Below are 12633 nucleotides of genomic sequence, written 5' to 3' on the forward strand. Positions count from 1 at the left end.
ACAGAGTTCACAAAATTATTTTTATCATCTTGAGAATTAAAATAATTTTTCATCTGAAGTGTGTGACAATGGATTTCTTTTGCCAAAAAAAAAAAAAAAAAAAACCAGAAATGAGACACTGCATCATCTTGTGTTGGAAAAAGATTTATAGAAGTAATAAGAATTAACTTAATTTGAAACATAAATTACAGATTAATAATAATGCAGATGTTGAATCACTTTGGAAGAAGTGCTCACATGCAGGTGGCTCTATGGAGGAATGGAGGCGCCAAACAGGAAGCTCATCAGCTGTTGGGCCTGCAGGTGAGAACATGATCAAACACAAGGCCCGTGGGCCTACACCTTATTTCTTTTAGAAGTATTTTTCTATACAATTTTGCACCAGAAGGTATCAATAAAATTGGCTTTATGTTAGGATTGTTGAAATTGCAATATGACTGAATGGAACGTCTCATAAATAATTGATGTGTCTGAGAGCTTTATTCCACGAAAGCTTCATTTACAGTATGCAACCAACATTAAACTGGTTTGGTGATTATTTTTTCCCCCCCAAAAAACAATGTAGAGTTATTTTTAAAAGTTACATTTGAAACATGTACAAGTTAGATTTGTTTTATCTTCTTTTCTGCTTTGGAAAAGTTCCTATTTAAATCTGAGTTATTGTGTTCGTATGTTCTCACCTCTTCTGGACTTCCTGGGTAGATCATGGTTTCCCCCACCTTTTCCAGCGCCGGCTTCTCCTTGTAAACACTAAGGTGGGAATAAAGTTATTTCAAATAAACTGAAATCATACTACACAGTCTATGTCCGTCTACCTTTGGAGAAGCGTCCTCAAGTCGGCCACAATCCTCTTTCCTCTGAGAGCCATGATGAGACAAGGAGCCGTGTGAAAAACAGTCTTTCACAGAAAAAGAGAAACAAATCAGACTGATTTCACAGTTTGAACAGTTGTGCATTCATGAAGCAGACAGATTCCAGCCTCACCTTATCTGCTCACTTTGACCTCAGAGTGTCAGTGATGTATTTCCACTGCTCCTGGTCCAGGACGCTCATCCTTCCCGCCACCAGGTGGCGCCCTTCCCCCAGCAGCCGCTCCACCACCTCCAGCTGGGCCACTGCGCTGCCTGCTGGAGCATTTGAGGGTAGAAGGAAGCAGGTCGTCTGCCAGTGGGCCTTGATTTTCAGGGTGTCTGCTGCAAACAAACAAGCAAACAGAACATTTGTTTTGTGCAAGATTTACAAAGGTCACCTGGAACCTGGAGCCTTATTACAACAGAGATCTATGAATGATTAAAACATTTAAAGGGGAAAGTGCTGATTTAAAAAATGAAAATTAAGAAACAGTTTTGAATCTGAGGTGACATTAATCATTGAGATGATCGAGTTGGAACCTGAGAAGGAACCCGCACCTCCTGTGGACTTTGATCGGTTTTCTTTCAGCTTCAGCTCATGCTCCACAGAGGCCAGAGGGTCTGAACACAAGCTGGGGATCTGAGAAAATAAAGTTTTTTATCAGACAAAAACTGTACTTTGGAAGTGTCTACTGATGGGCTGCCAAACATCAGGCCAAATCATTAAAATCGGCTTTATGTTGAGGTTGTAGCAATTTTCAGGACATTTTGCCACAACAAAGAAAAACATTAAAGTTCAATTTAAAGGTTATTAAATCTACTATCTATCTGGCCCTTGAACTGACATGTTTTTCACATTGATTCTACCTGTTCCTGTCTCATGACGCTGCTCTCAGCGCAGCACAGGCCCGCTGGGAAAAACCTCTTCACGTCCTCAATCGCTTGTCGATATGATTTTGACCCTGCAGACAGCAGTCAGTGACATTTTACACATTCTGGAGGATACAGAGCGACCGTCTCTGGATGTGGTGGGACGGCGTCGTACCGTAACACGCCGTCCACACAGACGAGTCCTCCTGGCCCAGGACGTCCAGCAGCCTCCTCACAGCTTCAGCTCCCTGAAGGCAGAGAGCCACAGAGCAGAGGGAGGACGCGCTCGGAGCGCCTCCTGCAGGCGGTGGAGGGGGGGTCACCACCCGGAGGCCCACCGCCGTCAGGCCGCTCTGCTGGAGTCTGGCGAGCGTTTGAGCCAAGGCGCCATTCCAGACTCTGGGTGTGAGCAGACACACGGACAGCAGCGTCCGGAAACCTGGACGGAGAGCAAAGCTTCAGCAGCAGAGTCGGAATCTCACCGAGCGTCTCGCATGCAGCAACCCTACCAGGAATCATCTCATGCTGGAAGAAGAAGAGGGAGCTCTGTCGGAGGGCCACTTGGGGCGTGGGCGACATCAGGACGCTCAGGTCACGAGGGTCATTTGGCGCGAGGAGCTTCCTCAGTGAAGCAAAGGCGTGATCTCCTCTCAGAGCGAAGACGAGGGCAGGAGACGAGCTCAGGGTCTCCACGCTGCTGGAGCTCAGCTCCTCTCCCAGCTCATACGGGCTCACTTCCTGTGCTTGAAGCCGAGTCAGTCTAGGAAGCCATTTGAGGCCAAGCAGCTCCAGTCCGGTGTGTCCTTCACCATCTAGAACACCGTTTACAAGGAAATAGTCACTAACGTCTGTATTTATTAAACATTAAGCTAAAAATTTCCATGAATGCTTTCTAATTTGTCAGAAAACGTTACACTAGACTTTCGGACAATTCACCGACCTTGTTCTCGTTCTACCAACGCTGTGCGTAGGAGGCTCAGGCCTTGACTCATGTCCGTCCCGCTCAGGGTCAAAACCACCAGCTGCCCCGTGCCGGAGCAGGGCGGACGTTCCTGACTGGACAGGATCAGAGTGGAGGGACGTGGCACTGCCCACATACTCCGGACTGACGAGAAAACACACGTACAACACAAACAACACGGCGCACGGCCATTCCTTCCATTTTGTTTTCAGTAAATATCTTACCAAAGATATGATCGAAGTGACTGTTGTACAGAACGGTGTGGAAACAAAAGCTCACGTCTGTTATGGAGACACCTTCATATTGGATCAGTGGCTCTTGAGCTTTAAATTCTCTCATCAGAGCTGAAATATAACAACAATCAGACAGGTGTATTCTCAGGATCTAGAGGAATGGGGAGACCGTTCATGCAGTTTGAAGAGATAATTCATGCTGTGGTCAAAACTCCATATATGTCTTCAACCTGATCGCAAGCTGAAGCTGTGGCGCTGCACATTTTCTTTCCTCAGCAGTAAGATCAGGCTGAGAGAGGGCTGCTCCAGCTCCTCATTCAGCTCGCCAGGAGGACTGCAGAACACCGCTGCCTAAAACAAAGAGGCACAGACACATAAAGACATACAAAACATAAAAACTGAGAAGGGTTTGAAGAAACTAGAGGGACGAATGTTTCCAACCAGGAGACGGGTTGGAAACATTCCACCTGTATAGAGCATTTTTCTTCATCAGCGCCTGACAGTTGACTTGACTCAGACTGAACTGACTGTGATGGAGGATCGCTGTACCTGCTGCTTGGTGAGTCCCAGGACGGCAGCTCTGCTGCTCTGAAGCTGCAGTCTTCGCAGCCCCCTCAGACTGAAACCTCTGCGCTCACAAACAGCCAACACGAGGCCGTAGCAACACGGAGGCACGAGAGGAGACACCACGAGGAGGACATCAGCTGTCCGGGGAGAGGGGAGGATTACTAAATCTGCTCAGGTCAAGACAGTAAAAGAAAAATATAATTGAAAGAGATTAAAGTCGAGCTCCATGAAGTGATGTATTACCCTTAGTTATGGCACACAGGAAGGATGTGGAAATGTCTGAACCCCTCAGGGTGTCCTCCACATTGTCACTTAATGATAGAACTCTATAAACACATCAGAAAGTACTGATATAACACATTTGAAACAACAAACAAACTGACATGAGTCCTTATTCGATCTCAGACCTCTCCATTTGCGGGTCGAGACTCTGCGCACTGCTTCCTGATATTCTGCCTGAGAACCAGAAGCACAGCTCTCTGTGGACCTGACTGGTCAGCTGAGAGGAGAGGACGAGGCGTTCGGTAGGAGTTTGATGTGCCGTTTCGAACAGCTGGAGATCCAGGAAGCTGGTTAAATTCATCACCAAAGGCAGCGCACGAGGACCTCGAAGAGCCAGAGCCAGGATGGCCGAACAGGACTCGACATCTCTCTGGCTAACTGGAGAAGAAAAAACACTGCGTACAACACAACCAACCAACCATGTGGAGCAGGTAAAACTCTAATAACAGATGGCAGGTGTTATGTCTCACCGGCACTTTCACCCAGGAGCTCCAGCGGTGGATAAAGCAGCCTGAGGCCGCACACATCGAGGCCGGCGTCGAACACCGCGTGCAGGGCGTAGTGCGTTAAGAGAGGACGCTTAAAGAAGCCGCCGCGCCCCAGAAACACCGACACCTCCGTATGCAGCGCCTGTAGAGTTTCTCTTGCCTTGAAACTACGTTCCTGAGTTTCCACGGTCTGCCAGTAAAACCCGGGACTGACACCAAACGTCTTCTCTATGACCTGAAATACGAAGCTCAGGGTCAAAACACCAGGCGATAAAAGACGAAATCTTCAGAGGGCTTCCAAAACATCCTCTCTGCATCAACCCACCACTCTGTTGGACGTAGCAGAGACAAAACAATTCAAACAGGAGGACGGCAGGTGGATGAGTGAGGAAATATGCTGCTTCTCCAGCAGGGGTTTCAGCGCAGGTAGCCAGGTTGCAATAACTGGGAGAGACGTCACAGACAGGAACCTCGACACTTGGTTATAGAAAGGTGTATGGACATCTTTGTCTCTTTTCTAAAAAAAAAACCAAAACAATAAGATAAGCATCTGCATCAAGTTCAAACAATGTCAGAGGGTATTTTTGTTTGTCTTTACCCTTGATGTGGAACAGCGATGGGCCACAGCTAAAACATGTAAAGCCAGTCCATCCTGCGTCCACTGCTGCTGAAGTCCAGCAACCCAGAAAGGGACTTTTCCTCCTGCATGGCCATCAGTTAGACCACTGGCTGAGTCCGTCTAAAAGCAGAAAAACAAAGAGAAATTGACAGCAGGCATGAAGAAACACAACAGACGATGTGGAGACATCAGAAGAGACTCACCAAAGATAAGAACCAAGCCACTAAAGTGTTGTAGATGTGCGCTTTGTCTGCAGCTGGACACAAATGCTTTTTATTTCGATGAGCTCTTTTTCCAGCCATCCCAGGACTGCAGAGGTGGACAGTCAGCAACATGCACTCCTGGCTTTCGATATCTACCGGGAGCGGACTCACAGACTCTGAATGAGACGCCTCCTGAGAAAAGAATCACAATAAATCTGAGCATCGGTGCTTCAGCTTGATGTTAAAAACTTGTGGCACTTACAGAATGATACAGAGCGTCAGTCTGCTCAGCAGCCGGCTGCTTCAGGTTCACAGACTTTGTTGGTTGACGTTTGATCAGTTGCTTGAGGATTTCTTTGTTTTCTTTACGCTGAAGTGTCTGCTTCTTTGTGCATTCTTGCAGGTGACTGGTAGTGCAGAATGTAAGACAGGGAATCCATTCAGCTGCTGCTTTGTGTTTTTAGCTGAACAGTGTTGAACAGTAAGTTTTAATTTTACCCGGTCTGGCCAGTGAGCACTTCAGTGTTGTGTTCCTCAGTGAGCAGTGTTTCCTGGTGAGTTCTGCTTCTGGCTGGTGATAAACTATCAGATGATGTTCCTTCTGGCTCAATCGAGGAATCGGGGCAACAGAAGTCACTGTAAACAGTGGGAAATTCCTGGTAGTGAGTGTCCAGCTCGGTTCCCTTTTTTTCCACTGATTTGTCTCTCATAGTATTTAATTCTACAAGAACAAACTGATTAATATGAATATATAACATTTCTAGACACGATACCTGAACCAGAAAAGTACTTGCCTAATAACCTTTGTGCTTTTCTCAGGTTTAGGAACACAGAGGTTCTCAGAGAAAGCAACTAATCTCTCCATTATGTCCCCCTGGGACTTTTCATCACCACCTATAAAGGAGATCAGATTCAAACTGCAGTGTAAGATTCAAGATTTAAGCTCTTTGAAATAAAACGATTTACCTGGATGGATTTTTACAGGCTCAGCCCACGCGTACTGCTGGTGGGAAGTCCAGTCCTTTTTGACATTTTCAAGGACGGCATCCAAATCCCACTGATCGAGCTTCTAAACATGCAAGAAGCAGTGATTACTAACGTGTCGGTCCTGAAGGTAGGCTGTGTTTATAAAAACAGCGACAGATATTTCTCTTATTTTCATCAGATTCTATGATTTCCAAAGAGAGATGGCATTCTGGAGTTTGAGAATGGTTTGTTTGGGGTTTGGATAAAAGAGGAGATTTCCTTGCATTTCATCTGTGCTCTTTCAACATTTCCAAACTCACTGCAAAGGAGAGGACAGGGACGGCCTCATCTGTTTGTGTGCCATCCACATTCAGCTTGGTTTCACCATTCAGTGCCATGACATTGCTCTCACAAGTGGGTCCCTTTAATAAAGGAATTTAAAAAAGAAAGTTGCTTTGAAATTTGTTTTCACTGCGCTTCACTAAATGGCTACCGATCGGCATAACCAACCTCAACATTAGACGCAGTGATCTTTTCTAAAGTTTCATCATCATTAATTGACTGTTTGCAAATCTCTTCAGAGGATTGATGCTTCACGAGCTCCTGAATGGCAAAACAGACAGAGATAACAGAGGACACAGTTTTTTTCTGTGAGGTATAAGCAAAATATACAGATTCACAGAATCATTTTAACATACTGATTAGGTTTCTTCACCTTATTTATTAAAATGCTTTAGAATATGCTCTAAATGTGAAAAACCCAATGAGATGAGTGTACATGTTGGATGTGGTGTGTCATTAGAAACAAATGACTTTCCTTTGTGTATTTTTTTTCAGTGTTGTCAATGGCTACATAGAGATAATTCAGGTAAAAATACTGTTACATTACTGAAGTGTTCTGATTTTTCAGTAAAACCTAAACAGAATATATAAGTGAATATGCATGAAAACTACCATAGGACAAGTGCAATGAACTAAAGTGTTGTTTAGTATGAGTGTTTGTTGATTTATAACAGCAATCCACAAACTAAAGGCCACTGACCTCTAGTTCATTTAATTCCCCAGAAATGATGTCAAGATCTTCAAGAACATTCAATGAAAGTCCTGCTGGTCTCTCATAAATGGGGACAATCTCGTTTTCGTCAGTGTGCAGAGACAAGGCATGTTATTTGATATATTTTAATAGTAGATAAAATGCTCTAAGATAAATAAACGTCGCATTTCTCCGTTAGTGGAAGTTTGGCCCACATTAGAATCGAGAAAAAGAACAACTTACCGAAGGGAAATTAAAATCAGTGGTTGGTAGAAAAGGTTTAACGCTCTCCAAAATCGAATTCCGAAAAGAGAATGGGTTAGAGGTCATTTTTTTAACCCAAAAAATGAAGACTATATCGCTTCTGTGCCGCAAGTGAGGACTTCATGAATCTCGGTTGCTCCTGGCAACGGGAAGCTCCCAGCACGTGTGCTTCAAACTGTGATGCGTTCAAGTGCTGCAGGAAACAACGCGACCTATTATTGCACGTGTCTTTCTGAAGAAAGGAGAGTCTACAACATTTGAAATAGCTTTTAACCTCAAGCTACAAAAGCTATGTTTTGTGGGTGTCATAACTTAGGTAAGTTGAGGCTACTACTTATTGGTTTTGTTAAAAACTCTGGATTTTCTTGATAATATCAACTGCTAAATTTACCTTCTTTTGAAAGATATTTCATTGGCATGAGTGTTGAGAGTGAAAGGTAAGTTTATATCGTAAATCAAAATATAGAGAGCAAAGGCGTTTTTTTAACACATACACTTATTGTTTAAGATGTGAATGTACATTTTTAAACTTTAAGGTATCTATTTTCGATGCGGCACTACTTTTTTTTTTACTTTTTTACTTTTTTTCAGTAATTCCTTTGGCACAGATTGTTAAATTAAGGGTGTCAAGCATGAGGCCTGTTGGCCAAAACAGCCCACAAAAAGCGACAGTCCGGCCTGTCAAGAAAATTGGGAAAATTTAAAAGAAAATAATCCTTTTTACATTTTTTGGAGTAGTGGACACAACACAACATTGACACCCGACTAGCAATTATGCTGGCATGAAAGATTGTTGCACTCAAACTAGCCTCAGAGGCATGATGTTTCACTGCATTTACACCAGAAGGTATCATTAAATTTGACTTCATGTTGAGATTGCAGTCATTTTTGGTCGTGATTGTTTGGTTTTATGAAAATATCGACTTTTTCATCGCGTGTGCTCAATGCCACAGCAAAGAAAAGGTGTAGAGGTTATTATGGCAGTATTAAACAGGCATGGACCACTCAAGATAAAATTGGACTATATGTGGCTCCTGAACTAGACTTTGTTAGTCACTCCTTCACCCCTGTTTTAAACCATTCATATGTGTTGAAGAACAGGTGAAAGCACATATAAATAATAAATTCAAACATATAATCAAAACAAACAGCTGCAGTGCCATCACAATTGACTCCGCTTTTATTAAATCTTCTTATAGCAAGCAAATCTACAAAAACAGTAACTCTCACATCTTGTCAGTTGATTACACTCTAATTTGATTTGATTATTATTATTAGTTCAATATTGACAAATCATTCACTATGGATTAGTTCAAAACCACATAAAATCTTCTTCTGTTTACATGTACAATTTACACAACTCCACAAAGCTAAACCTTAAGTTCCCAGAATTGTTTATCACAAAGATAAAAAAAAAAACAAAAACAATTTTTTGTGAATCTGTTTGGTAGTAGATTATATTCAGTAAGAAACTGAAACACGCACAGAAGTATTACTGTGATGCTGAAAACAGAGGTGAAGAATTGGCATTCGGTAGGCTGCAGTTTTGTAGGTTCCTTTTTCTGTGTACCAATTAATGTGTCCTCTCTAGCAGGTTAGGAAATGTTCACTGTCAACATCCCGAAGGTCTTGACCGGCTACACGTGTTGGGCTGGTGCATGTGATGTTGTTGTATATGGTGATGGTTGAGTCGGGTTCTTCACCCTCGGCGTGGGTCTCGACTCGCCGAGGTACCACCTGTGGATTCCTCAGGCTGTAGTTTCTGAGTGGGAGGGAGCTGCAGTCACATTTCCATTGGTTTCCAGACAGCAACAGTTTTTCCATGGTGTCAGAGAAGTCGGGGACCATGTTGGTCAGGGCGTTAGCTCGCATGTCCAGGTAGCGCAGCTTTGGAAGTAACTGTTTTGTTCCATTTTGCAAAAACTGCTGACATTCATTATTGGACAACAGCAAGTACTCCACATTCGTGAGGCCAGAGAGTGCGTCATTAGTGAGAACTTCCAGCTTGTTGAAACTCAGGTCCAGTCCCAGCAGACCTGCTAGATCTGCAAAGCTCTGATGCTCCACAACAGAGATGTTGTTGTGTTGCAGGAAAAGCCTTCGGAGACCAGAGAGCCCAGTAAAGGCTTGAGCTGTGATCCTTGTTAGACAACCTCTGTCCAGATGCAGGCTGTGAAGCTTCGACAGGCCATTGAACATTTGGTCTGGCAGACTGAGGAAGCAGCTTCCTGACAGGTTGATGACAGCAACATGAGAGAGGCCCGTGAAACTGCCCACTTGGGCCTCCTGCACCTGATTGTGTTCTAGCTGCAGGACCTCCAGATGGCCGAGCCCTTCAAAGATCCTCTCTCCCAGGGTTTGAATCTTGTTGTGACTGAGCTGCAGTTCTTCCAAGTATTGCAGATCACGGAAAGTTCTGGGCCTGATTGCATTGATGGAGTTGTTGGACAGGCGCAGTACGTGAAGACTGTGCAGGCCCAGGAAGGTGTCGTCATGCAGAGAGGCCAGCTTGTTGTTTGTCAGATCCAGCCATCTGAGTGATTTCATGCCCACGAAAGCTCTCGGTACCACAGTCACAATTTGATTCTGGGCCAGGTAAAGCTTTTGCAGCTTTGTAAGTTTCGCAAATACATTGGCTTTGATCACCTTGAGGTAATTTCCCGTCAGGTCCAACTCTTTAAGCTCACCAAGATTTTGAAAAAGCTGTAGCTGTAAGTAAGCGAGTCGATTTCCTGCAAGAATCAGCTCTCGAAGGCCTTGCAGGTCTTGAAAAACTGCCTCAGGTAAGACCGTAATTGAGTTCCATCCCAGATTAAGAAGCCACATTTGTGAAAGTCCGGCAAAGAGTCTGTCCTCGATGCGACCGATCTGATTGTTATGCAGACTTAGTGAAGCTAGGTTTGGTGTATTCTGGAAAATTGTAGCAGGCAGCACGCGCAGGCGATTCCGCTCAAGGTGGATGTGTGCAAGTGTCTTAAGTCCTCTGAAGGCCTGTGGGTCAAGGGTCGTCAACTGGCCATTCTGCAGGTTCAAAAAATCCAGGTTTGTAAGCTCCCTAAAAGATGCAGCTGGAAGCGAGGTGAACAAGTTTCCATCCAGCCAGAGAGAATGGGTCGATGCTGGCATGTCCGCCGGCACTTGCGTGAAGTTGCGAGCGCTGCAGTACATGTTGAGCTCCAGGCTGTAGTCATCGTAGAGACAGGTGCAGCCCTTCGAACAGGGAATGGCTTCTTCTGCCACCTGCTCTGTTGCTGGCTCCGGGTCTGGCAACACCAGTGATGTCCCCAGTCCCCACAACACAAACAGCACTACAGTTTGCATCCCAGCTGTGGATGAATAGTGACACCAAGATATTGATGCTTTGTCAGTTCACTGAAGAACATGCAGCTCTTTGCAAAACATCATGCATTAATTTGTTTTTGTTTTTTTAAAAAACTTTGAAGTGTAGAATTGAAATGCTGAAAGCCCTGAATTGGGTTTCTTACCTTAGGTCTCAGTGGTCCTGCTGTGGAATACTGAATGACTGATCCTTGTGCAATTGTTTGTATGCAAATAGAAAGTCTGCCAAGCCCCCAAACACTTTTTTTTTTAAGTCCACTGAGTGAATGTGCCCTATTAACCCATTCATTTCCAAGCAACTTCTCAAATTTTCATGAACATTTGCTCAGAGTTCCCCCTTAAAGTTTCCTAGTGCCGATGTCAGTAATTCCAATGATAATTCCAGGGACAATGAGTTGCTACTTCCGTTCTTCATTCAGATATTTGGATAAATAGTTGCTTTCGTAAGTTAGTCATTACACAGATTTGAAATTCTGACCATCTTTTATAAATTTACCGAGGTTATTTCTGTAATGCTCACATGTTTTCAATACTCAGCTGTATGAAGGCGTCACCAGGAACGGCCTTTGGGTGTTTACTAAAGCCAGGGTCCTGCCACTGAGTGCATTTACTGTAGATTTTAACTGATATACAGTGGCAACAAGATAAGAGGAACCCAGTGCTCTTGACCCTTGACTGAATTAATCTCTCTGAACCACTCTTATTTTCCTTTTCTACCACTTGGTCGTTTCAATATTTTGACATCAGTTTTTTCACTTTCTCACTCAAAAATGAAAATATTGACAGCGAAATACTGTAAATACTTAGTTTTTGTGCTACAACCTTTGTACTTTTGTGCACAGTATACTGCATGTGACTGACTCTAAAAATGGTACAAATCAAAGTAATCCTCCTAACCTGGGACATTACCTCTTTATTCGCGTTCAGTCACACTGGACAGTGTGAGATGAGTCCGGTTTCAGAGGTCCATTCCCTAATCACATCTCTGATTGTAATGACTAACTTTGTGTTTACTTTTTGACTTGGTATCTAGGTTTTTCGGAAACCACGAACTGGTCACGCTCTAAAGGGCAACCATATCTAAATAATATTATCCAACACACATTCATAACACTGTGGAGAAATTTTAAGTTAAATACAGCATCTCAGTCCGGAATGATGAGACTCAAACTCTGATCTGCTGTTTTAGTGAGTATAAGGTTCACCTGCCTCAAGCTACGAGTTATTATCCTATCAATCATATGGAGTAATTAAATAGTACTATTATTATGATAATAATCAATATTTCTTGTTTTTTAAAGCTTTTCTTATAATTTTGTGCATCATCTGTTGTAATTGTGTGTGTGTGTCCATACAGATTGATGTTAATTGAAAAGAAACTGTGTTCATTGCAGTTATAAAATGGGAAAAATCTAAACGTATGTACTGATTGTGTAGCTTTTTTATGTTTATCTGACTGTTTTTGTTCTGAAATACAATTTTGTGTACACTTTTAATGACATAAAATCTTGTTGTGTCTCCACTGCAACATTCCTAATGTGTGTTTAAACCCCAGATTTGTTTTTTGACCTCTGCTTGGGAACCGGAGAAGTTGATTAAAGTGTAATTGCAACGTCTCTTGCCAGCAGAGAGCACTGCTGCTCTGTTGTCACATCTTGTTCTGAAGCCTTGGGAAGAAAAACACACTTCTAATAGTCTAAAAGACTGACCAAAAACAGTTCAGTCGACAATCTGATGAGTGCGAGCAGAATGACAAACACATCATTTTAACATTATGTTTGTTTCAGTAACATTGGATAGATATGTTAAACCCATTGCAGTGTTATTGTATATTGCATATGCTGCACTCTATCAGTAGTGGGAATGGAATTTGGCAGATATCAAGTATTTTTTTCATACACTCATAAATAAAACATTGCAGTTTTTTTTTTTTTTTGCTACTGTTCCAGTCAAAAAT

The 12633-nt window shown here is 43.1% G+C and overlaps 1 protein-coding gene across 1 annotated transcript; it reads right to left on the bottom strand.

The window, feature by feature from the left end:
- Positions 1–8922: 8922 nt before the first annotated feature.
- On the bottom strand, positions 8923–10878 carry igfals (insulin-like growth factor binding protein, acid labile subunit). Its single transcript, XM_030090095.1, has 2 exons — positions 10823–10878; positions 8923–10663 (listed from the first exon to the last, which is right to left on the bottom strand). Exon 2 carries the CDS (start codon positions 10656–10658, stop codon positions 8925–8927), a length of 1734 nt encoding a protein of 577 aa, XP_029945955.1. The 5' UTR covers positions 10659–10663; positions 10823–10878; the 3' UTR covers positions 8923–8924.
- Positions 10879–12633: the final 1755 nt, after the last annotated feature.

The sequence above is a fragment of the Salarias fasciatus genome, chromosome 4, assembly GCF_902148845.1.
Source record: "Salarias fasciatus chromosome 4, fSalaFa1.1, whole genome shotgun sequence".
Taxonomy (NCBI): domain Eukaryota; kingdom Metazoa; phylum Chordata; class Actinopteri; order Blenniiformes; family Blenniidae; genus Salarias; species Salarias fasciatus.